At 45.5% G+C, this 27,650-nt stretch overlaps 1 protein-coding gene across 3 annotated transcripts in view; it reads right to left on the reverse strand.

Annotated features, from left to right (window-relative positions):
• Nucleotides 1-27,650, reverse strand: part of L3MBTL2 (L3MBTL histone methyl-lysine binding protein 2) — a 176,564-nt gene that overhangs the window by 55,886 nt on the left and 93,028 nt on the right. For 2 of the 3 annotated variants that reach the window (XM_083156632.1, XM_083156630.1), the window contains exon 11: nt 23,853-23,957. The exons of the other annotated variant lie outside the window; for it this stretch is intronic. In XM_083156632.1, coding sequence (XP_083012758.1) covers nt 23,853-23,957 — 105 coding nt within the window. The remainder of the gene's footprint in view (nt 1-23,852; nt 23,958-27,650) is intronic. 3 annotated transcript variants of the gene reach the window in all.

Raw genomic sequence — 27,650 nt, forward strand, 5'->3', positions numbered from 1 at the left:
GAAAGATCCACTCCGCCCATGTACCTATTGTAATCCAGGATACAATTAGGTTTGGAGGTGTGGGTACTGGTACCTCGTACAGGGACGGAGGTGGTACTGTCTCCGTGAATTGTTGTCAGTATAAGGACATCCCTCTTGTCCTTATATTTGACCAACAACATATTTTCGGTGCATATTCCCCTGCTTTCACCCCTTCTCATTACTTGGGCAATGTGCGTTTTTGGGAGGCCTCTTTGGTTCTTGCGCACAGTACCGCAAGCTGCTGTACCTCTTGAACCAAGGGCCTTAAACAGGGGGATGCTGGTGTAAAAGTTATCCACATAGAGGTGATAACCTTTATCCAGGAAGGGGTGCACTAAATCCCAGACAATTTTTCCACTAACACCTACGAGGGAGGGGGGGCATTCTGGCGGTTCAATTCTTGAATCCTTCCCTTCATATACCCTAAACCTGTGGGTGTACCCTGAGGTGCTTTCACACAACTTATACATTTTTATGCCATACCTTGCCCTCTTACTGGGAAGGTACTGGCGGAATTTAACCCTTCCTTTAAAATGTATAAGGGACTCGTCTATGCAAATGAATTTATCTGGGATGTACATGTCTTCAAATTTGGCACTGAAATGATCAATGACCGGCCTGACTTTGAATAGCCGGTCAAAGGTGGGATCATCTCTGGGTGGGCACTGTGCATTATCGTTGTAATGCAAAAATTTAAGGATCGTCTCAAATCGAGCCCGGGGCATGGCCATACGGTAAAATGGGGTGCTGTACAGAACATCTGTACTCCAATATTGCCTAATTTCTGGCTTTTTTACTATGCCCATATGAAACACCAGACCCCAAAACGTCATCATCTCTACTGCATCTACAGGGGTCCACCTAGCAAATGATGACGTGGGGTTTTGAGCAATAAACTGCTGGGCATATAAATTAGTTTGGTCCACCATTAAATTTATAAAATCATCAGAGAAAAATAATTTGAAAAAGTCAATTTCTCTGAGACCTGTGGAATCAAATTGGATTCCTGGCATGGCCAAAAACTCAGGAACCTGGGGCTCAAAATTGTCTGGTGGTGGGGTCCATACGAGATCAATTATTGGGGGGGGGGGGTCTCAGCTGCTCTACGGGGGCGTCTTTGAGGGGGTCCCTCATCACCAGAGGAGGAAGAGGAGCTTAAGGCTAATCCTTCAAATTCCCCGCTTGCATCACTGGCTGTGTCAGAGTCAGAAGCAAGCAGGGCATATGCCTCCTCCGCTGAATACATTCTTCTGGATGACTGGGATGACATTTGGGATGGCATTTGGGATGCCATTTTTATTTTTGTGTTACTGGTAGTGAAATGTTTCAACACGTGTATAGTGTAGGGGGGGGTACAAACTTTATTTCAACCCGGGGGGTATGTAGTGTGTAGTGTGTATGTAGTGTGCAGAAAAAAAAAATACTTTATACAAAAAAAAAAAAATGGAGGGGTTAAAAAAAAAAAATTGAAGGGGTTAAAAAAAAAAATTGAAGGGGTTAAAAAAAAAATTGAAGGGGTTAAAAAAAAAAAAAAGGTCCTGCGCCAAAAATTGAGCACAGATGTTGGTCAGTAACGTCCGTCACTGAACAGCGCTGAAAGGCAACAGGAATTTGATCAAAAAAAAAAAAAAATAGATCAACCCTGTGCCGAAAAAGATGATCAGTGATGTACGTCACTGATCCGCGCACAACGGCCACAGGACACCCACAAAATCACAGTGTGGCAGGTATATATATATAAAAAAAAAAAAACCTCTGCACCCCTAAAAAGTTGCTGATCACCTCAGATATAGTGATCAGCACAAAAGGCGGGGGCAGCAGACACAAAATTTAGCACTCTCTATCACTCTCTGTCACTATCTCTCTCTATCTCTCTATCTCTCACTATCTAACACTCTATGACACTGCAGCAGCAGCAGTGACAGGTATATATATATATATAAAAATACCCTGCGCCCCCAAAAAGTTGCTGATCAGTTAATTTATACTGATCAGCACAAAAGGGGGGGCAGCAGTCAGTTATATAAAAAATATATAGCACAATCTGTCACTATCTCTATCTCTCTCTCTCTATCTCTCTCTATCTCTCTCTCTCTATCTATAACTATAACACTGCAGCAGCACAAAATATAGCACTCTCTGTCACTAGGCCTCTCTATCTCTCTCTCTCTATCTCTCTATCTCTCTCTATCTCTCTCTATCTCTCTCTATCTCTCTCTATCTCTCTCTATCTCTCTCTATCTCTCTCTATCTCTCTCTATCTCTCTCTATCTCTCTCTATCTCTCTCTCTATAACTATATCACACTGCAGCAGCACAAAATACAGCACTCTCTGACACTATCTCTCTCTATCTCTCTCTATCTAACTAACGCTATTACACTGCAGCAGCACAAGTTCACAGGAAGTCACAAGTAACAGGATCCAGGAAGCATCCAGCACACTACAAGCACAGATGAAGCAGCCAAGATATTTGCAAGGATCAGGTAAGTATTTTGCCAGGTTCTGGTCAGTATATCGCGGCAGATTGGCACGGTGACCGCACTGCACGCAATTCCAGACCGGAATGGCGTCTGCAGTGCAGTCACCGTTAGTTTAAACCCCCCTCCATGGCTGTGATTGGTCCGTCGGTCCGACGGACCAATCACGGCCTTTGGGGGCGGGCGGGGTGAGGTGGGGTGACACCAGTGTCACCCTTACACCCTGCGGTGATTGGTGCTGTACTTTACAGCACCAATCACCTCCGATCGCGTGTCACCGGCGAACGTTATTCGCCGGTGACACAGAAAACGCTGTAATTGGCTGTTCACACTGAACAGCCAATCACAGCGATCGCCGACGGGGGGGCGGCATCGCAGCCCCCCCTGGGCATGCACGGACATGTCTGCTGTCAGGGACAGCAGACATGTTGAAACTGTCACCGCGTCTATAGACGCGGTGACAGTTAAATGCCATGACGTACATTTACGCCATGTGTCGGGAAGTACTTCCCGACCATGACGTAAATGTACGTCAATTGTCGGGAAGGGGTTAAACAACTAGGTGCTGACCCAAGCATAATATTCAGACCGGCCTACAAGGGTGATGACCTGGTCTTCTTATATCAATAAGACTACAAAAAAAGAGGTCACCAGTCAACGGTTTACAGCCGCCTAAAAAATGATCCAACATTAAAATTCAAGAGCAAGCTAACCTGTGGTATTGGACACAGCCGTACAATCAAACATTATACCACAACAACTTAGATATGTGCTTCTACCAGCCTACCGAGTTGTGCCTGTCCTGTACATGACACCAAAGATTCATAATTCACTAAATAAACCGCTTCGGACGGCCTATAATTTCTACTACAACCTACTTCGGTTTTCCTTGATTCACTTCTGTAGCCATGCATTCAGGCTCATCCCTGCTACTTACTTGATACAAGCACTTTACTATGATGGCTAGACAATTTGGATCATCTTCCAGCAAACCTACTACTAGGTGTTGATGTGCAGAGCCTATACTCTCATCCCCCATCATATGGGTGTTGCAGCTATAAGAGAATTTCTGCTGGATCATCCACTGTATGTTAGACAAGTCATCGATTTTGTATTACAACTACTTCATATGACATTGACAAAAAAGTATTAATTTTTGATGGTGCATTCTACTTGCAGGAGCGGGGGTGTGCGATGGGGTCCAGTGTGACCCCATCATACTCTAATGTTTTTATGTTCCAAATTGAGCAAGCTATTTTTTTTAATAATGATGATATTTCGCAGAATCTTTTTTATTATTGCTACTCATCCTGTGGCAGGGAAGTGAGGAAGTGTTTATAAATTTTAATGAACAACACAATAGCCATGTTTAATCATCCTCTAAACGGCAAAAGTGACCATAAGGCATAGACTTACTTGTAAGTCCAGATATGTGATATATCAACTACTATGCCCATGTGGCCGATGAACACATGGCAGCCCATCGCTCTGCAATCAGATCAGCTATTGCAAATTGTGTCAGTGACCAACCAATGGCACGCCACTTCTTTGAGGCTAAACATCAATTAAGTGCATTGTGATATCGCATGATTGCTCATGTGGCAGGATCCTTACTGGGTGGGAATCGGGGTGCACAACTCTTGCGATTAGAATCGCAGTGGATATTCCGACTAGTACCACAAGGTCTTAATGAACAATTAGGCCTTATACATTGTTTGTAAAGGTTACCTTGTAGCGTCCCCTCAATATTATTGTACTGACTAGTTATTCATTTGGGTTATATTATTGTATAGCGCTCATTCCCCAAAACTTATGTTTATGCTATTGTTATGCTACAGTATTTGTGTTTTATTGTAGTGTTCTATGTATCTGCCTGTTGATGAGGAGACACACATTGTGTGATGTCATCCCCCATGCGTCTCCCAGCCGGGTGTGCAGCCCCATTTGCCTTGTTACTCTAGAGCAGGCATGTCCAATGTTGGCCCTCCAGATGTTGTGAAACTACACATCCCAGCATGCTTTGCAATAGTTTTAGCATTCTCTAATAGCAAAACTGTGGCAAAGCATGCTGGGATGTGTAGTTTCACAACATCTGGAGGGCCAACGTTGGATATGCCTGCTCTAGAGGAAAGAATCTAAAAGACTGGCTAGTCAAAACAGATCTTTCCCTCATCAAGCCAACAATTTCAACATCGACATCTTTTCTTAATCCTAAACCCTTGGGCTGTACCAGATGTGGATGCGTTGCATGTCAGTTCATGTTAGCTGGTACCTCTTTCAAACATCCACACACTGGCAAATCAATCAACATAAAACAGTGTCAATTGCGACACCACTTTCGTGGTGTATCAGATCATCTACGGCCTCTCATATGTGGGAAAGACAGAGGGCCGTTTTACAGATCATATGGCAGCGCACCGATCAGCAATCCGAAAAGCATTGATTACAGGAGCAAGTGAACAACCTGTTGCCCGCCATTTCACGGAGAAAAAACATCCCTTGAACACCTTGCGATATCGCATTATTGCCACCGTACCAGCTTCCATTAGAGGAGGCAATCGAGCAATGAAATTGCTCCAATGTGAATCCAGATGGATTATCAGATTGGATGTATTAAACCCCAAGGGCTTAAACGAAAATATTTCTTACACTTGCTTCCGCTGAATTTGCAATGAACTTATGTATTGTACACTGTTCCCATCCAGCCTGATACCATGTGTGCTTTAAGAGCCTATTTCTTACAGCTATTATTTATATTTTGCCCACAAGTTCTGATGTCACTGCTCTTCCATGTTACAGCACATTGCTACTTATGTGGTCTCTTCTTTCAGCAACCGTGTTTCTTGTTTTCATTCCTGCTTTTACCTTCCATTCCCGTTCCCTTTGTTTTGTTAATCACCTTGGTGATGGTTACCATAACATCCTTTTTCATGCTGCTATGCACACGGGCATGGACTGGCCAATGACATCATCAGCGGTGGACGCTGACAGACGCTGGCTGCAGCCGCGCTGCCTGACACTTCTTTCTGCACATGGGGCACTAGTCTATTTAGGTAAGTCACTTATTCTCACTTGTTTATGACTTGAAAACTGTTTTTTAATAAACTGAATCGTCCAGCATAGCCTTCTGCTTCTCTTTTTTACAATTTATATTGTCTGAGCGCCGCACCTTTGCTTTGTGTATTACCTGACTTGTGGAGGCACCAGACCAAGCTACTTGGTTTTACTGGGAGTGCCACTCTATAGTGTAATAGATTAGTGTATTACCTGTGGGTTATATTTAGGTTCTGCGTACCATATACTGAAGAATAAAGTGCTTAAGGTGTGCAAATGAAGGTTGGGTAGAGGCCTCTCTACGTGTTTCGTCTCTTATGCCCAAAATATCCAGGCCGGACTTCATCAGGATATATACATACACATATATACATACACATACATACAGGGCATAAAGTGGTCATGCAGAGGTTGGGGAACTCATTTCTTTATTCCACCCCCCTCCCCTCCCCCCATTAGGTGTCAAGGAAGATTAGGGGGAGGAGCTGAGTGTAACAGGGGCCTGACATACTATATAAGGAGGGGCAGAGCTCATTTGGGAGCGTGCTCATTGAGAGGGAAGCTTGCATTACTTAAGTGAAGCTTGATTACTTAAGTGAGTTGGAAACTGAAGCAGGTGAGTTAGAATACTGAAAAAGGTGAGTTTGAACACAGTCTAAATTTTCATATTCTGTTTTATTGTAATACTGTATATTCATCTTCATTCTATCCTATTGTAACCTGTTGCTCAATTTTGACATTTAAATTCATTGTATCTATATTTTCCCAACATTGTATGTCATTTTTACTCATTCACTATTATTTTCTCTCATCTTTGCCACACATTTATCGCACCCTGTTTCCCTCTTCACGCCTGCTCACATTTGCCTCACTTCTGACCTTCTCTGTTCCCTTCATCCTCTCACTTGTTGTTGTTTCATACTTAATTGGATTACTCAATCAACCTGATTTTACCCACTGGTCTCCTCTCTGACAGTAGTTCCTTGCCTGTTACCTTCTCTCTCACTCTGTTTTCTACCAAATTTACTACAGACGCTGTCTGTCCTCCCAAATCCCTCTGTCTGCTTTCACTAACCTACCCTCTCACCTTCGGTTCCTCATGGCTGTTAATTTCTCAACTTCACTTTCTCCAACTGCTCCTCCCCCCTCCCATCCCATACCTATCCTGACCACTCGCCCCCGCACCCCCACCCTCCCAATGACCCCCCCTCGCTTCTGCAATCCCAAAAACCTTATCCACATAAATACACAACCCACCCCTCCTCTTTCCTGTGCACTATGGAACGCCAGATCCATCTGCAACAAACTCCCTGCCATCCATGACCTATTCATCTCTAGAGCATTCCACCTCCTTGCTATCACCGAGACCTGGCTCTCCACCTCTGATTCTGTCTCTCCAGCTGCTCTCTCCCACGGTGGCCTCTCTTTCTCTCACACTCCCAGGCCTGACGGTCGCCAAGGTGGCGGTGTGGGTTTTCTCCTCTCAGCCTCATGCACCCACAGTGTCATTCACCCTGAACCCTCTCTCCTTTTCTCCTCCTTTGAGTCTCACTCTATCCGTCTATACTACCCCTACCACCTCCGTGTCGCTGTAATCTATCGCCCCCCTGGCCCTATCTCCCAATTTCTTGACAACTTCGCCGCCTGGCTTCCACACTTCCTCTCCTCTGACCTGCCATCTGTCATTCTTGGTGACTTTAACATCCCCTTGGATAACCCCGCTGATCCTGGCACCTCCAAACTCCTCTCTCTCTGCTCCTCTCTTGGCCTATCTCAGTGGACTACCTCTCCCACCCACATCCAAGGACACTCCCTCGATCTCGTCTTCTCTCGCTCTTGTTCCCTTACTGACTACACTATCTCAGCTTTTCCTCTTTCTGACCATCACCTCATCTCCTTCTCCCTCACTGCTTCCCCCTCTCCCACCCCCCCTCCCAAGCGCATTGTCTCACGGCATAACGTCAACACACTTGATCTTGCTGCCTTCTCAAACACGCTGTGTCCTCTTCTCGCCCCAATCGCTCTCATGTCCTGCCCGAACCTCGCTGCCTCCCTCTATAATGACACCCTATCTTCGGCATTGGACTCTGCCTGCCCTCCCTCCTCTATCCCCCTTCGATGCTCCAACCCCCAACCGTGGCACTCACCTATCACCCGATTCCTTAAAAAGTGCTCTCGCACTGCTGAGCGCTTCTGGAAGAAATCACGCTCCCTTGCGGATTATCTCCATTTCAAATTCATTCTTTCCTCCTTCAGCTCTGCCCTTGCTCTGGCCAAGGAATTCTTCTTTAAGTCCCTCATCCTTTCCCAATCATCCAATCCCCGCAGGCTCTTCGCCACCTTCAACTCCTTGCTCTGCCCCCCTCCTCCAGCTCTTCCGTCCTCCATCGTAGCCGCTGATTTTGCTACCTACTTTTCAACCAAAATCTCCTCTCTCAGGACTGCCATCACTGCTGCCATGACCTCACCCTCTCCCTCCTCCCCTCCTACATCTCCACTCCCCTCCTTCCAACCCCTGTCCTCATTTTACCCCACCACTGCTGCTGAAGTCCACTCTATCCTTCAATCCGCTTCTCCCTCCACCTGCCCGCTTGATCCTATCCCCTCCAATATTATCCGTCGTCTCAGTCCATCAGTCTGCTCTCACCTGGCTCACCTCTTTAATCTTTCCCTATCCTCTGGGATCTTCCCTTCCTCCTTCAAACACGCTCTTGTCTCCCCAATTCTCAAAAAAACAAATCTGGACCCCAACTCTCCATCCAACTACAGGCCCATCTCCCTCCTCCCTTTTGCCTCCAAACTCCTAGAACGTCTGACCTATAATCGTCTCCTAAGCCACCTTACTGCTAACTCCATTCTAGACCCCCTCCAATCCGGGTTCCGCCCTTTACATTCCACTGAAACTGCCCTGACCAAAGTCACTAACGATCTACTATCGGCTAAATCCAAAGGCCTCTTCTCTATCCTCATCCAGCTTGATCTGTCGGCTGCCTTTGACACTGTTGACCACCCTCTCCTGCTCAACACCCTCCGCTCCTTTGGCATCACTGGCACGGTCTTCTCCTGGTTCACCTCATACCTCTCCGATCGCTCCTTCTCCGTCTCCACTCCGTGCTCCTCCTCTCCTACTACCCCCCAGCCAGTCGGTGTTCCCCAAGGGTCAGTCCTTGGCCCTCTCCTCTTCTCCCTCTACACCACCTCTCTGGGCACCCTCATCAGCTCCTATGGTTTTCATTACCACCTTTATGCTGATGATACCCTAATCTATCTCTCCTCCCCCGACTTATCCCCATCACTTCTGTCCAAGGTCTCCGAATGCCTCACGGCCATCTCAGCCTGGATGACCCAACGCTTCCTGAAACTAAACATGGCTAAAACTGAACTTCTAATCTTCCATCCCCCGAACATCCCCTCTTCTCCCACTATCTCCATCAGCATTGGTGAAACCGAGATCACGTCCACCGACCAAACGCGCTGCCTCGGTGTCATCATTGACTCCTCCCTCTCTTTCACCCCCCACATTCGTGCTCTCTCACAGTCTTGCCGCTTTCACCTACGCAACATCTCACGCATCAGACCATTCCTCTCCACTGACGCGACCAAAATTCTCATTCACTCTCTTGTCATCTCCCGCCTTGACTACTGCAACATCCTTCTCTCTGGGCTACCTCTCACCCGCCTCGCACCTCTCCAATCCATTCTTAACGCTGCTGCTAGGCTCATCTTCCTCTCCCGCCGCTCTACCTCCGCTCCCCCCTCTGTTTATCTCTTCACTGGCTCCCCATTCCTTTCCGAGTTCTCTTTAAACTCCTCACCACCACCTACAAGGCTCTCTCCTCCTCCACAGCTCCCTACCTCTCTTCACTGATCTCTATCCACACTCCCTCCCGTCCTCTTTGCTCCATCGCTGACCGCCGACTGACCTCTCACCTAATCACCTCCTCCCACTCCCGTGTCCAAGATTTCTCTTGCGCTGCCCCCCTGCACTGGAACAACCTCCCGCCACCCATCAGGCTATCTGATTCCCTTACCTCCTTCAAGCGCTCCCTCAAAACCCACTTTTTTCGACTAGCCTATCCCTCCTCCTAACCTCTTTTGATCCTCCTATCCTGCCTCCGTTCCCCTCCGTTCCTACTTATCCTATTGTATTTCGTTCGTCCACCCACCTATTTTTAGTATGTTAACTCTTATGAGCAGGGCCCTCCTTCCTCACGTACTCACCCTACCTCATTACCTCACCCGTGCTCCTGTCCTGTTCTTCCCTTCCTCTACTTCATCTTCGGTCTCCTTGACTATTTTGACACCTACTTCTGAACTGATGCTGATTTTAGTTCTACCAGCTATACCCCTATTTATACTGTATCTTTCTACACACCCTGTACGTTACCTTGTAATTTTTTTTTTTGTTTTGTTTGCCATGTACGGCGCTGCGGACACTTTGTGGCGCCTTATAAATAAACGTACTACTACTACTACTACTAGGCAAAGACAGGACCAGTGGTAGGGTTGTTGGCATCCCCCTGCAAATTAGAGTGCTTTTAAGGGAGAATTACTGTGCAAGGTCAATATGGAGGTTAAAATGTTCCACCTCACTATTAGAGGTGGTGGAACTCAGTTGTACCCCGTTCCCCTTCGCTTTAACCCCTATTTGTGTATATATATATATATATATATATATATATATATATATATGTATGTATGACGGAGCTGAGTGCCAGCATTTTTATACATTGTATATATAAATAGAGAGAGAGAGATAGATATCTATATATCTATATAGACATATATATATAGATATACTGTATCTATATAAATATAAATATGAAAAAATGATCGCACTCACATCCAACGGAAGAGACAACTACCAGGGTATCATCCAGAACAATAAAGTCCAAAATATAGAGAAAATCAGGAAGCACTCTTCGGTTATTTTGCAATATAAAAACCAGCTGTGGATTTTAATAAAAAGGCATCATAAACATCATAGAAGATACTTCCTTTTTTTTTTTTATTAAACAGAATTTCCAGATAACTGGTAATTAATGAGCATTTAAAGCCAATGAGGTTTCCGTTTAGTGGAGAGAACCACACACGCACACATATATATATTTATATAGAATCGGTATATAATGCCGCACTCCAAGATCACTTCAGTAGTTTATTTAAAGCATCAGCAACGTTTTGAAGCCGCTAGGGCCTCTTAAGCCTGATGACGAGGCCCTAGCGGCTTCGAAACGTTGCTGATGCTTTAAATAAACTACTGAAGTAATCTTGGAGTGCGGCATTATATACCGATTCTATATTGCCACTTTGAATGCAAGCACCCACCAACATATTCATCCAGGAGGCTGTGCCGGGCAACTTCGCCTATATATATATATATATATATATAAACTCCAAGCGAAATGATGGCACTCGAGAGGCAAATAATGCAAAAATTAACATATATTGTCAAGCTTTCGGGGACTTAAACCCCTTCTTCAGGACAAACACCTACAACACCGATACATACACTTAAAAGACATTTATACTCACACCCTGTAGTCTCACTCGGCGTCCGGCGCGGCACACGCTGTCTGACTCAGCCGGCGGATGTCCACACACGTACTTCCGGCTGCACGCAGAGGTCCTGGCTGCCAAGCAACCAAACTCGCTTGCGTTTCAGCCTCCATAGCGGCGGTCACTTCCGCTCCTGCCGTCTAAACAGAGCTAGCCCTAGCCAGCACATAGGAGACACTAAAGTATAGCAATAATTAAAATCAAATACACGAAACCCAAGGAACTGAAACACATCAAATACATGAAGAAATGAGAAAAAATATGAAAAAAATAGCATTATCACATTACATTATAATACGGCATTCCAATTAATCTTATCGTTTAAGCCATGAGGATGAATGGTATTCAGCCTAAAGATCCATCTGGATTCAGCCAGCAACAATTTTTTAGCTCTATCACCCCCACGGGGAGACTCAGGGATATGGTCTATCATAAAATATTTTAGAGAGGCTAATGTGTGTCCAAGTGCTTTAAAGTGGCGAGCCACTGGTTGGTCCACCGACCTGCCAGCTAGTGAAAGGTCAATGGCCGACCTATGCAATCCCATCCTCTCGCGAAAAGATCTGGTAGTCTGCCCAACGTAATAGTAGCCACACGGGCAAACTATCACGTAGACAACATACTCAGATCTGCATGTGAGAACCTGCCTGATATTGTATACTTTATCAGTATGAGGATGTTTAAATGATCTGCATACTTTTAAGTATTTACAGGTAATGCAAGATAAACAGCTGTAGCAACCTGGGGGTTTAACGTATGTGTTGGGAGCTCTAGGGACTCCCATCCCCGTAATGTCGGTCTTCATTAACCTGTCTTTCAGATTCCGGCCCCTCCGGAAAGCCGCTAAGGGACGAACATTATTAAAGCACTTCAGATCAGGGTCGCTCTTCACTATAGGCCAAAGGGCCTTGGATGCAACATGAATCACAGGACTGGCCACAGAATAAGTACTGGTCCACGGGATAATTTTAGATTCTTTCACAATCCTAGGTTCAAGTAAAGAGGAACGAGACATAGACATCACCTCTGCTTTCTGTCTATATAACAAGTCGACATCATACCCTCTGGACACAAATTTAGAAATAAGATGATCCAAACGGTTTGAAAGCCCTGATGGATCACTAATGATGCGGGCAATCCTCATCATTTGGGACCGTGGTAGTCCCCTCTTCAGCGCTGGGGGGTGATGACTGGAAGCCATCAGGAAGGTATTCCTGTCAACATTCTTATAGTAAATATCAGTGGACAGGACTGAATTGTTGATGTGTACAGACACATCGAGGAATTGCATAACTTCAGCATGACATGAGTAAGTGAATTTAATAGGGGAATCCCTGGTGTTAACATCAACCATCAGCCTATCAAATAACTCCTGCCCACCCGTCCACAAGACAAATATATCGTCTATGTAGCGGGTGTACAGGAGTATATGTTGGCTGACCTCAGGATTATTCAAAAACAGCTCTTCCTCCTGTTGAAACATGAATATATTAGCATACGAGGGTGCTACCGCGGATCCCATGGCGCACCCCCGTAGCTGGAGGTAATACCTCCCATCAAACAGGAAGAAGTTCCGCTCAAGGGTCAAACCCAGCAATTTCAAAAACAGCTGGTGATTAAATGCCATGTTGTCTAAATGATCCTGCAGAAATACCCGCACCGCCTCCAGACCCCCATGATGGGGTATAGCGGTGTACAGGCTTGGAGTTTATGCATTATTCTCTTTTTGGGCACCGGGGACTGCTGTTCACTACGCTGAGTGCCGGCAGGCTTGGACACTATATATATATATATATATATATATATATATTTATATATATATATATTTATATATGTATGAATGAAGAGAATGGAAATGGCTCCTACTACTAGCAGAGAGTGTGTGTGTGTCTTCCAGTGAATCCAGCTCTCAAATACAAATATTTATACAGGGACGGTGCTAGGGTGTTTGGCGCCCTCCTGCAAAATATAAATTTGCACCCTCAAATACTTTCGCATGCAACAACAAAAAAAGAACTTGATTTTACAAGAAGCGTGACCACACAATAGCACCTACGTATAATATTACACCACAAAGCAGTACAATCTTATTCACAATACACCACATAGTAGTCTACCTTATTCACATTATGACACACAGTAGTACCCCTTTTTCATGTTAGGTTACACAGTAATACCCCTTATACACAGTGCCCACAGTAGTAGTGCCACTTACTTTAAGTTGTGTGGGCCCCTCTGTAGGAAGAGAGAGTGTGAGCAATGAGTTGGGGGTGTGAGCACATGTACACATAGGAGCATTCCAAGTCAGAGCCAAGAACCACAAACCCCCACTGATCCCTCACAGGCTGCCGTCCTGATGAAAAGGCCTGCGTGCCTTCAAACATTGACTTGCATGTTTCTGTGATTTCATCTATTTTTTAAACTCATAAACGACCATTCCGAAAAATCTGACAAGTGCATCCTCCAAGTTTCTTCGGACACTTGGAATATGTGTGTGTGTGTGTATACATATATATATAGAATTGTAGTGGCGGATCGGCACTCCAACATTCATAGGTAAGTACCTGGGTGCCCTCCGGATCAGTATGATAGGGAAACAGCAGGCATGTAAGCGGCGGCACTCCAAGGAATTTTTATTGTGCAAAAAAGTATCTCCAACGTTTCGGGGACTAGCCCCTTTGTCAAGGTGAAAAAAACCTCAGATCTCTGGTAGTTTTGCATGATGCTCCTGTTGCTGCTGGTCAGTAGTTGGGGAATTGCACGTCCTGCCGGACACCCTGTGGTGATATCACTCTGTCCGTTCTTTAGTACTGCCACTTTCTCATTCTACCCAAGTTTGCTGGAATGTTAAGGTAGGGATTGGACACTGACATGCAAACTTATAGACCTGTTTAGAATTGTGTACTCACCCCATCCCCAGTGAAATACAGTACCCACCCAATTCCCCAGCCCTAGTGGCTTGCACCCTTCTGTTATGGGGCTGCAGTAGCATCCTCCCCTCATATACCCCTCTGGTATGGCATCCACCCCTCATGTACCCCTCTGTTATGGGGCTGCAGTAGCATTGTCCTCTTATGTACCCCTCTGGTATGGTATCCACCCTTCAAGTATGCCTCTGGTATGGCATCCAACCCTCCCTCATGTACCCCTCTGGTATGGCATCCACCCCTCATGTACCCCTCTGGTATGGCATCCACCCCTCATGTACCCCTCTGGTATGGCATCCAACCCTCCCTCATGTACCTCTCTGGTATGGCATCCATCCCTCATGTACCCCTCTGGTATGGCATCCACCCCTCATGTACCCCTCTGGTATGGCATCCAACCCTCCCTCATGTACCTCTCTGGTATGGCATCCATCCCTCATGTACCCCTCTGGTATGGCATCCTCCTCTCATGTACCCCTCTGGTATGGGCCTGCAGTGACATCCTCCCCTCATGTAGAGACTACACAGTGTCCTTGCTCACATTCATAATGACCCCCTTTATACTAGTCATGTGCTAGTTTTAATTACAGCCTTCTCTTGAGGCAAACTCACGGTGGTATGAAGATGTAGCCCTTTTGGATATTCAGCGTCTTCTTTATGCACCCGGGGATCTCTTCCCTCCTCCTATCTGGCATCCCCTCTGCTGTTACATGCACAGTGACCTCTGCAGTGGTATCCTGACGTCTTCCAAGTGCGGAAGCACATGCAAGGGGACCTCTGCACCGGTATCCTGGCAGTCTTCCAAGTGCGGCAGCACATGCATGGGGACGTCAGCAGTGGTATCCTGGCATTCTTCCAAGTGCGGCAGCACATGCACGGGGATGTCAGCAGTGGTATCCTGGTGTCTTCCAAGTGCGGCAGCACATGCACGGGGATGTCAATAGCAGCATCCTGGCATCTTCCAAGTGCTACAGCACATTCACGGGGACCACAGCAGCCACGTCCTGGCAGCCTCCAAGTGCCGATGCGCATGCGCGTGGACCTCAACGTCCTGGCGCGAAAATGCGCTGTTCTTCCGGCTTCTGGGTCTGAGATCTGCCGGGTCACGTGACTTACGCGTTAACGCGTTAAAGATATTATCTGCGTTGTTAGATTTCCACGTTAATGCAATAATAACGCATTAATCTGCCCACCACTAATATATATATATATATATATATATATATATATACATATATATATATATACACACACACACATACACACACACACACACACACACACACACACATGCACTCACTCACACACAAGACTGAGGATCAAGAAGCGTCAGGTTTCATTCCCTCGGAACGCACCAGCACTTGGTGGGCTCCGTCAGAACGGGACGCGCAAGAATCTTGTGCGCATATGCCCCCTTCTAATGGCGGATGGCGATTCTATCACCAGGAGCAGCTCTAATGAGAGCTGCTCCATCTGTATACAAACATACACATGTACCCACACTCATCTATCCCATGAATGGTTTGACTAGACTAGTATGCCTCTGAATAGAATGGACACACTTGCACCCCATATATAGATAAATATATATGTACACGCATATTCACAAGCCGTGGAGCAATTCAGTACCCTAACTGGCCGTTTCAGCGCCTCTGCGCCTTTCTCAAAGGGTATCACTTGAACTAAGCCCCAATTGACCTTATAAGCAGTGGTGGGTTAGGCCATACTTACCCATGATTAGGGGTGGACCAGACGCTATCCACGCAGTGCCGCCGCCTCCCCTCCGACCGGCGCCATAGCTGCCGCATCCGGAACAAAAAAAACGGAAGCGGAACCATGTACGTCTAGCCAAAGAGTGCAGGGACTGGTTAGGCTGCTGCACCAACCGGATGCTGTCACCATCACACCCCCGTTGTCATGGGAATCTGGCATCAAAATCATCCAAAGTAAATAGCGCTAAAACAAATAATATAAACTAACACAATATAACGGATGTACATTGCCCAGTGTGTGCAGCTATCTAGACCAGCGGTTCTCAAACTGTGGGTCCTGACCCCAAAGTGGGTCCCGACATTCTCAGCATGGGGTCACGACTCCATGTTGCTGACCATCAGGCTGATTACTTTTTTAATATCAGTCAGTGATTCAACTAGTCTGAAAACTCTGTGGAATTGTCTGTTATTTTAGACTCCTCCAATCATTTTGTGCCTCCACAATGCTGCCATGTACAATATGTACTGTCTGCTGACTACACATGTGATGTGATGACCTTCTGCAGTCACTTGCTGGGGTCCTGTCATTATTTTTATTGTCTGATAGGGTCCCAGAGCAAAAAAAGTTTGAGGATCCCTGATCTAGACCATCAGGAGTAATTCATTATAAATATTGATGCATCCCATATATGTATACCAATATATTACAGGACCTACTGTATATACAGTCAGACTATGACTTGTTACCACACTGAGCATGTACTATCAAAAAAGAATAAAACATGAAAAAAACAAAAAACAAAAGAAAACCTACAAAAGCATACAACTATATACCAAGAGCATTCAGAAAAATGCAAAAGTGTATTCATAACTTCATTGTGCCATCTGGGTCATATACACCCAGTTGGCTCCACCACATTCACACCACACCTCACTATATAAAGATAGACATATTTAATTCCTCATTGAGGCACTTGGGAGCAAGGGATTGTAGATCATAAATCCATTGGCTCTCATGTTGGAGTAGCCTTCTATGTCGGTCACCCCTCTCCTCATTGGGGGAATGTGGTCGATCAGCATGAATTTAAAATCCTTCATCCGATGGCCACAATTTGCAAAATGTCCAGCGACAGGAGGGGTCATTTTATCAACTTTGATTAATGCCTTTTTCACCGAGGAGCGGTGAGCCGCATTTCTCTCTTTCAAAGTTCGGACAATTTTGCTCACATATATTTTGTGACATGGGCACATTATATTATACACCACATATCACAGTCCATACGGTGTTTCAAAGTATAAGTACACCCATCAAGTTTTTACTGCTAGCTGCTGCCCGTCATAATGTGCTGACAATTGACGCATCTAGAGCATCTAAATGAGCCTTTCTTAATGTCCAGCCAGGTGCCGACTCTGTCCACGCGTGACAACATGTTGTTTAATGTTTGGACTCCGCTTATAACAAAACAATTTAGGTGTTTTACAAGAGTCCTTCAACACTGGGTCAGAGCTCAAAATGTGCCAGTGGGTCATTATAGAAGACTGTACTTTACCAGATGTGATAGAAAATGTGTTGGAAAACACCATCCTGTCCTTTTTATCCTCCTTCCTGATCGCTTTTCTCAGGTCTTCTCTATTTAAAGCAAGGCACTTGGATTTAGCATCATCTATTTCATTCTTGCCATATCCTCTATTGGAAAAGCACTTGCCCATCTCCTCAAGGACCCCACCAAGTTCTCGCTGTGAGGTAATCCGTACAGCCCTAAGTAATTGGGCATACAGCAGTCCCATTTTTAAGGGTTGTGGGTGGAAGCTTGTTGCCAGAAGAAAGCTATTTTTATCAGTCGGCTTCTTAAACAGCTTAGTTACAAACTTCCCATCCACAATGGACATGGATACATTGAGGAAGTCAATTGATTCCCTACTAGATGTGTAGGTAAATCTGATGGAGCCAGGGAGCGAGTTGAGCAGCATCACAAACTCATACAGTAGAGCCTCACCACCGGTCCAAACAAAAAACAAATCATCGATGTATCTAACGTACATCGAAATATATCGGGAAAACTTAGGATCTGACATTATGAACTTACTCTCAAAATCATACATAAAAAGGTTTGCATACGATGGGGCCATGTTTGACCCCATCGCGGTCCCCTTTAGCTGTAAATTAAAACTATTATCGAAAAGAAAATTATTTTTATGTAAAATAACATCAATGAGTAAAATTAAAAATTCAATCACAGGACCGGAATAGTGAGGACTCAAGCAGAAGGTCAGCCTAATTGCTGCCACTCCCTTCTCATGGCCAATGTTTATATATAAGCTGGCGACATCCATTGTCACCAGCATACTGTTGGAGAGTGACCTGTCAAAATCAGAGAGCTTATTAAGGAAGTGAGTAGTGTCACGTAGCCAGTAAGGTGTATTTTGGACCACAGATTGAAGATGAAAATCCACATACTGTGATATTGGCTGACACAGATACCCAATCGAAGAAATTATGGGTCTCCCGGGTGGGAGACACCATAGACTAATGTATTTTGGGTAAGATATAGATGAGGGGTATCCACGGAAACTCCTGCATACGGAAATCCAAGATCCCCTCATCTATCCATCCATTAGATAAGCCCAGACCAATGATGGAGTCGATCTCCATCTTGTAATTAGTGGTTGGATCAAACTGTATCTTTTTATAGCGTGTATCGTCCATGAGCTGAGGTAATGCCTCCTTGACATATTCATTTCGATCCAGAACCACTATCCCCCCCGCCAGAGGCGTAACTACGAATTTTGAGCCCCCCCGCTGCAAATTTTTTGGCCGCCCCCACCCCCCCTCCCCTCGCCGCCCCCCCGCTGCCGTCTCTGCCGGTACCTGCCTGCCGTGCCCGGTGCCGTCTCTCCCAGCGCTGGCTAGTGGCTCCTGCTGCTATAATGAAAAGTCTCTTAGAAAATGGCTGCCCCCATACTGCAGACAGAAAACTGTCTGCAGTATGGGGGCAGCCATTTTCTAAGTGTCCGTTTTCATTATAGCAGCAGGAGCCACTAGCCAGCGCTGGGAGAGACGGGAGTCGGGACCGTGACGGCACCGGGCACGGCAGGCAGGTACCGGCAGAGACAGCAGCGGGTAACTATAGCCCCGCAGACCCCCGGCGCCCAAACTTTCTCTGCGCCTCCCCACCACCGCGGGGGCTGCGGAGCTATAGTTACGCCACTGCCCCCCGCCTTTATCGGCGGGGAGGATACGATCTGTTTATTCTCACGTAATGATCGTTAGGCCTGAGTTTCCTCACGTGTGAGATTATATCGGTGAATATGTGCTTTTTTTGTACAACAGGTTACATCATTACGTACCAGCCTCATGAATGTTTCGATAGATGCATTATTACTGGGGGGTCAAATGAGGACCGCACTTTAAAGGGACAAGGATTAGTACTAGTTAAACTCGCAGTAGGTGCCTGTTTGGAAAAATAGTCCTTAAGTCTCAATTGTCTCTGCAGTTTATACCACTCAGTTTCACAGTCGAAGGTCCTCTGTTTATAGGTGGGGACAACAGTGAGTCACTTATTTAATACACCAACTTCTGACTGTGTGAGTTGATAATGAGACAAATTAAACACCATTAACTCTTGTTCCCTCTCCAATTTTTTGTGTTTCTGTGCTTTGTCCCACCGCACCTGCAAGGTTTTTTCCCCTTTGTCTGTTGCGTGTGGAAGCACCCTCTCTTAAAAAAGAGGCAGTAGCTCCCCTAGATGGTTGATCAGACTCGCTTTGATTGGAATCCACATCCGTGAACTCAATATCACTTCGTCTCCTATTACCAAAACCGCCCCTCCATGTTCGTCTCGCTGGCTGACCAGTTATCCACGGGAACACCCTATCATCTTTATAATCTTCCTTAACCGCCCTATATTTTGTTTTCTTAAATACCAGCAATTCAGATTTAAATTTCAACACTGCTTCCTCTAGTTTAACAAGCCACTCTCCACCAGCATCAGATTTTAAACATGCTACACCAGTGCTCTCACATAGATTAATTTCTTGTTGAACATTCACAATATCCTTATTAACTTGTTGTATAACAAGGACCATTAGACCCCTACTGCATTGGTTGAGAATCTGACACCATTGGGTGCAGAATTCCTTGTTGGATCTACCCAGTGTCGGTTGATTTTGGACACGGAAGACCCTCGGGATCAGATTGTCCTTATAGTACTGCGATAAGGTCAGTCCATGCAGTTCTAATTCGACCAAACATTTATGCAGTTTTAACAAATCAGCATAGATTTCTCCCGGGCTATCCTGGTCAAATGCCAACATGGCAGTATCATTAAACAAGATTTTTTTCAATGTCCTTGTCTGAGAACCTCTTAGTACTAGTTAGGTCCTCCATAGGAAAATCCACCACTTGATCAACACACTCTATACCAGGGGTTCCCAAACTTTTTTGACTCACGGCACCCTGAATCATCAGAAATTTTTTCGCGGCACCCCTAGGCTAAAGGTTTCTCATTGAGAAAGTCAGAAACAAATATTAAATTAAATAAATTGTGTTTATATCTCATCCTTAGGATCAGTTATGTTGTAATGGACAAAATGTACTTCTGTTTGTCCATAATTTTACTATTATATTGGATATAAAGAACTTGAATTGGTCCTGGACCATCAACCCAGGGCACCCCTGCAAGTCCCCCAAGGCACCCCAGGGTGCCACGGCACACAGTTTGGGAACCACTGCTCTATACAGTAGTCTAGATCACAAAAAAAAAAAGGAAACCACAAAGAATGTATATACAAAAAATAGGAAGGTGCATGTCACTTAAGGAAACGCACACTTTTCAATAAGATGATATGTGCCAAGTCAAATGAATCAATATGAATTTATACTACAAAGCACCACTCTGAGTGCAAATGATAGGACCAGCACATCCACAGAAAGATTAATATATAAGCACATTTATTTAGGCAAGTAGAATAGGCCAATACTTATCCACGGGCAGCAGCAGATCAACATTGAACTTTACATGGATCAGAGCAGTATAATCACAAGCCGTGGAGCAATTCAGTACCCTAACGGGCCGTTTCAGCGCCTCTGCACCTTTCTCAAAGGGTATCACTTGATCTAAGCCCCAATTGACCTTATAAGCAGTGGTGGGTTAGTGCCATATACACACACATATATATGGGTTTGATCGAAATCCCGATGCCAGAATCCCGACTGCCGAAATCCCAACAGGGGGGGGGGGGAGCGTGGATTGCCCCTCCCTTGCAGGCTCACTGCGCTTGCCACGCAGCAGGCCCGGTGCCTCGCTATACTCGGCACACTAATTTTTTATTTTCCCTCTGTGGGTGTCGTGGACGGGATTTTGAATGCCGGGATTATAACTGCATCCCATATTAATTATATATATATATATATATATATATACATATACACACACACACATACAAATAAATATATATATATATATATATATATATATATATATATATATATATATATATATATATATATAGCTGCCCCATTCTGCTAGGTGGCTCCAGTGGCAAACGCAGAATTTTCAGAAGGGGGTTTCCAGAGGGGCGGAGCAAAGCGCGGAGATGGACACTTAGGTGACCCAGTATATGCCGGGTCAGTTAAAGTATTATAGATAGACCAAATGTATAATAATAATAAATATATAAATATATATATATATATATATATATATACACATACATACATATATATACATACATATATATACACGTCCAATATTCAGCTGCACTCCAGCCTTGAAAAAACAATTATTTTATTTTCAACACAGCAACAGCAACGTTTCAATACTTGACAGTATTTTCCTCAGGCTGTTGCTGTGTTGAAAATAAAAGAATTATTTTTTCAAGGCTGGAGTGCAACTGAATATTGGACGTGTGTATCGCTGGTTTTCAGCAGTGGATAGCGGGCACCCACCGAGTAATCCTCTAAGTGGAGTTGCCAGACCCCCCCCTCTGCTCACACATATATATACACATATACATATATACATATATATATACATACATACACACACACACACACACACACACACATATATATATACACACATACATATACATACACACATATATATATATATATATAACACAATACTCCACGACGCGCTTAACAATATCAAACAGAAGAACTTTCTTTTAACAATATATACTGAGGCTGCTATACCACAATGTTACCCGAGGGCCGGGTAACTTACATACAACATACACTTCCCAAATGTGGTTCAGCGCCCTTTACTCAATTGATAGTCCATACGTCATTTCTCCAAGATAATAATTTATTAAAATCTTCAAAGTTTGATTGACCGTCTGGCCGTACAACAGAATCCCAACGCGTTTCGTCCTAAGACTTCATCAGGGGATTGTATACAGTCCGAATATTAAATTTCTTATTGAAACGACTAGGAGATGCGATGTCGGTGAACAATTATTACACCAAAAAGAATATATGATATATGATATGTCTCCTGTCCTTCTCTTGTAAGCCCTATGAGGCTAACCTCTCTCAGGGACCTCTATCTCTTGCAAGGAAGGATAGTAGAATATATATATATACACATACAGGGGCGTCAACAGCAGTGTAGACCCCTGGGCATAACAATGTATTGGGGCCCCTACCGATCCTCCAGCGCTAGGGGTGGGGGAAGCTTTGATGTCCCCCGGGTGATAGGGGGTATTATATCAACCGCTCAGCATGTAGGGCGTGGATCAGTAATTTCCACTAATTACCCCTTTACTGCACAGATGGTGGGAGATGGGGTGGGAGAAGAGGGCATTGGGCTGAATGAAGGGGCCCTGATACATAACTTCCAGGGTGGTAGAGGATGTTTAATATGCAGAGATGGGGTGTATAGTGGAGTGGGCTTATTATTCATAATTTTCTGGTGGGAGGACAGCTTGCTTGACTGCAGATATCTCCAGTTCCCAGAAATAGATTTCTTAGATTTTAATGGAATTAAAAACTAGAGGATCCCACCTACCAAATGGTATTGGGGGCTAGGGGATCAGAGTTCAGGAGGCAGAGCAATGTGCCAACGCGGATATAAAACTACATACCAGGTGTGTGGAGCTGGAGCAGTAACCAGTAGCTGGAAGGCTGATCTCTCTGGTTCTGGGAACAGTAGAGAAAAGCTACTATTGTCCATCAAAGTCCCTGTTTTTGGAATATACCCTCAGAAAAACTCTAAGTCAGACAGAACCTGAAATATCTGACTGGGAAGAGCAAATAACAGGCTTGGATGGGGACCACTACTTTGAAGTCAGATATCTCCGGTTCCCAAGGGCCGATTTTTAAAATTCTTGTACCTATGGAAAGAGGGGACCCTCAGCTTTCAGCCTAGGGCCCTTAGACTCCTGGGGGGGGGGGTTCTGGATACTCAGAAAGCCACCTGCGTGCGCTACTGGGCTCAGTGTGTTAGTCAGGGCAGGAGGGCAGAGCCACAGATCGGATCGGTAACAGCGATTCGATCTGTGGTGGGTGGCGACGGCTCTGGGTGGGAAAATCAGTGACAGAGAGGGAAGCCGTTCTGACTTCAAGCTGCCGCCTGACACAGCACAGCTGAGAGCCGCAGTGCACAGCAGCAGGTTCACCAGAGCAGGGAGTGCGCCCCTCCAGCCCGGCGCCTCCCTGCTTTGCAGGATCTGCTGAGCTGCTAGCGCCGACCCTGTATTATATAAATATATTATATTATATAAATGTTTGCTACAGTCTATAGTATAGACCATCTATTGTGTTAGATAGTAATCATTTATTCTATACAGTATCCAGTGTATAAAAAGATCAATTAAGTCTTACTAGGATCTTCTACCACTCACCCAGTCTCCCACAATCACTCCAAAGTTCTGCATAGTGGGAGATTGTGGATGGCATTTGGAAACCCCCCCTTATAAATCCTACCTTTGCCATTGATGGGGGAACTACAAGGATAGGGACTTTACATTACTATTGCAGGACCATAGGCAAAACTAAGGGGTGGTCCAGGGGTTAGGCTATATAAAAGATAAATAATAAATTATTCCTAAAACTTCGACTTCAGTGACACTACCAAGTTTCCATTTTGATAAAACTTACCTTGCACACAGTGGCTACACATATATTGCCAAGATTCAGAGGATCAATAGCTTCCAATTTCATTCCTTCCTCAAACCAAGCACCTTGTGGATATGTAACTCTTACCTAAAAGAAATGGTTAAAGTCTTATGTCATTTCGAATGCATGAGTTATGAACAGAGTGCAAATGTGCAACAGTACTTTGTTTTCCATTGGCTAATTTGCGCAACATCGCTCAAATCTAAATAATAATCTAAATAATAAGAAAAAAAATATATAGATAAAGAAATCATGGAAAATGTAGCTGTCTTATTGCTATAGCTATATGTGTATATGCCATTTTTTGTAGTTTTGTTTTAAATAGCTTTACAACTGTAAATACCCATACACACACGTCTTAATGTGATTTTGGTTGTGCCTGTTTCTGTATAGTGTAAAAGTCCAAATTTTCATACTCTATTTTTTTGTGATATATGTATCTTCTTTTTATCTTATTGTAACCTGTTGCTTAATTTTGACACTTAATTCATTTTATCTATATTTTATCCAACATTGTATTTCTTTTTTCTCATTCACTGTTACTTTCTCTTATCTTTGCCGTACATTTATTGCACTCTGTTTCCCTCTTCACGCCTGCTCACATTTGCGTCACTTCTCTGTTCCTTTCATCCTGTCGCTTGTTGTTGTTTCATACTTAATTGGATTACTCAATCAACTTGATTTTACCCACTTGTCTTCTCTCTGACAGCTGTTTCTTGCCTGTTACCTTCTCTCCTCTTTCATATCCCAATCTATCTCACTCTGTCATCTACCATATCCTTGCAATCTACTACAGACGCTGTCTGTCTTCCCAAATCCCTGCTCTCTGTCTGCTTTCACTAATCTACCCTCTCACCTCTGGTCCTCATGGCTGTTAATCTCTCATTTTCACTTTCTCCTACCGCTCCTCCTCCCTCCCATACCTATCCTGACCCCTCGGCCCCGCTCCCCCACCCTCCCAAGGACCCCCCCCCTTGCTCCTGCAATCCCAAAAACCTTATCCACATAAATAAACAACCCCCCCCCCCTTTCCTGTGCCCTATGGAATGCCAGATCCATCTGCAACAACCTCCTGCCATCCAGGACCTTTTCATCTCTAGTACATTCCACCTCCTTGCTATCACTGAGACCTGGCTCTCCACCTCTGATTCTGTCTCTCCAGCTGCTCTCTCCCATGGTGGCCTCTCTTTCTCTCACACCCCCAGGCCTGACGGTCGCCAAGGTTGTGGTGTGGGTTTTCTGCTCTCAGCCTCCTGCACCTACAGTGTCATTCACCCTGAACCCTCTCTCCTTTTCTCCTCCTTTGAGTCTCACTCCATCCGTCTGTACTACCCCTACCACCTCCGTGTCGCTGCAATCTACCATCCCCCTGGCCCTATCTCCCAATTTCTTGACAACTTCGCCGCCTGGCTTCCACACTTCCTCTCCTCTGACCTTCCTTCTGTCCTTGGTGACTTTAATATCCCCTTGGATAACCCCGCTGATCCTGGCACTTCCAAACTCCTCTCTCTCTGCTCCTCTCTTGGCCTATCTCAGTGGGCTACTTCTCCCACCCACATCCAAGGACACTCCCTTGATCTCGTCTTCTCCCGCTCGTGTTCCCTTACTGACTACACTATCTCTTTCTGACCATCACCTCATATCTTTCTCACTCACTGCTTCCCCCTCTCCCAAGCGGATTGTCTAACGGCATAACGTCAACACACTTGATATTGCTGCCTTCTCAGACACGCTGTGCCCTCTTCTCGCCCCAATCGCCACCATATCATGCCCAAACCTCGCTGCCTCCCTCTATAAAGACATCCTATCTTTGGCATTGGACTCTGCCTGCCCTGCCTCCTCTATCCCCCTTCGATGCTCCAACCCCCAACCGTAGCACTCGCCTATCACCCGATTCCTTAAAAAGTGCTCTCGCACTGCTGAGTGCTTCTGGAAGAAATCACGCTCCCTAGCGGATTATCTCCATTTCAAATTCATTCTTTCCTCCTTCAGCTCTGCCCTTGCTCTGGCCAAGGAATTCTTCTTTAAGTCCCTCATCCTTGCCCAATCATACAACCCCCGCAGGCTCTTCGCCAGCTTCAACTCCTTGCTCTCCCCCCCTCCTCCAGCTCTTCCGTCCTCCATTGTAGCCGCTGACTTTGCTACCTACTTTTCAACCAAAATCTCCTCTCTCAGGACTACCATCACTGCTGCCATGACCTCACCCTCTCCCTCCTCCCCTCCTACATCTCCACTCCCCTCCTTCCCACCCCTGTCCTCATTTTACCCCACTACTGCCGCTGAAGTCCATTCTATCTTTCAATCCACTTCTCCCTCCACCTGCCCGCTCGATCCTATCCCGTCCAATATTATCCGTCGTCTCAGTCAGTCGGTCTGCTCTCACCTGGCTCACCTCTTTAATCTTTCCCTCCTCCTTCAAACACGCTCTTGTCTCCCCAATTCTCAAAAAATCAAATCTGGACCCCAACTCTCTGTCCAACTACAGGCCCATCTCACTCCTCCTTCCTTTTGCCTCCAAGCTCCTAGAACGTCTGGCCTATAATTGTCTCCTAAGCCACCTTACTGATAACTCCATTCTAGACCCCCTCCAATCCGGGTTCCGCCCTTTACATTCCACTGAAACTGCCCTGACCAAAGTCACTAATGATCTACTATCGGCTAAATCCAAAGGCCTCTTCTCTATCCTCATCCAGATTGATCTGTCGGCTGCCTTTGACACTGTTGACCACCCGCTCCTGCTCAACACCCTCCACTCCTTTGGCATCACTGGTACGGTCTTCTCCTGGTTCACCTCATGCCTCTCCGATTGCTCCTTCTCAGTCTCCACTCCGAGCTCCTCCTCTCCTACTACCCCGCAGCCAGTCGGTGTTCCCCAAGGGTCAGTCCTTGGCTCTCTCCTCTTCTCCCTCTACACCACCTCTCTGGGCACCCTCATCAGCTCCTATGGCTTCCATTACCACCTTTATGCTGATGATACCTTAATCCAGGTGTCCTCAAACTATTTTGCTCTGGGACCCCATTAGACAATAAAAATAAGTACGGGACCCCAGCAAGTTACTGCAGAAGGTTATCACATCACATGTGTAGGCAGCAGACAGCACATGCATGGCAGCATTGTGGAAGCACAAACTGATGGGAGGAGTCTAAAATAACAGACAATTCAACAGATATTTCAGGCTCCTTAAATCACTGACTGAGATTAGAAAAGTCATCAGCCTGATGGTCAGCAACATGGAGTCGCGACCCCATGCTGAGAAGGCCGGGACCCACAGTTTGAGAACCGCTGCCCTAATCTATCTCTCCTCCCCCGACTTATCCCCATCACTCCTGTCCAAGGTCTCCAAATGCTTCATGGCCATGTTAGCCTGGATGACCCAACTCTTCCTGAAACTTAACTTGGCTAAAACTAAACTTCTAATCTTACATCCCTGAACATCCCCTCTTCTCCCACTATCTCCATCAGCATTGGTGAAACCGAGATCACCTCGACCGACCAAACGCGCTGCCTCGGTGTCATCATTGACTCCTCCCTCTCTTTCAACCCCCACATTCATGCTCTCACAGTCTTGCCGCTTTCACCTCCGCAACATCTCGCGGATCAGACCATTCCTCTCCACTGACGCGACCAAAATTCTCATTCACTCTCTTGTCATCTCTCGCCTTGACTACTGCAACATCCTTCTCTCTGGGCTACCTCTCACTTGCCTCGCCCCTCTCCAATCCATTCTTAACGCTGCTGCTAAGCTCATCTTCCTCCCGCCGCTCTACCTCCACCTCCCC

The sequence above is a fragment of the Crinia signifera genome, chromosome 8 (genome assembly GCF_055691185.1).
Source record: "Crinia signifera chromosome 8, ASM5569118v1, whole genome shotgun sequence".
Taxonomy (NCBI): Eukaryota; Metazoa; Chordata; class Amphibia; order Anura; family Myobatrachidae; genus Crinia; species Crinia signifera.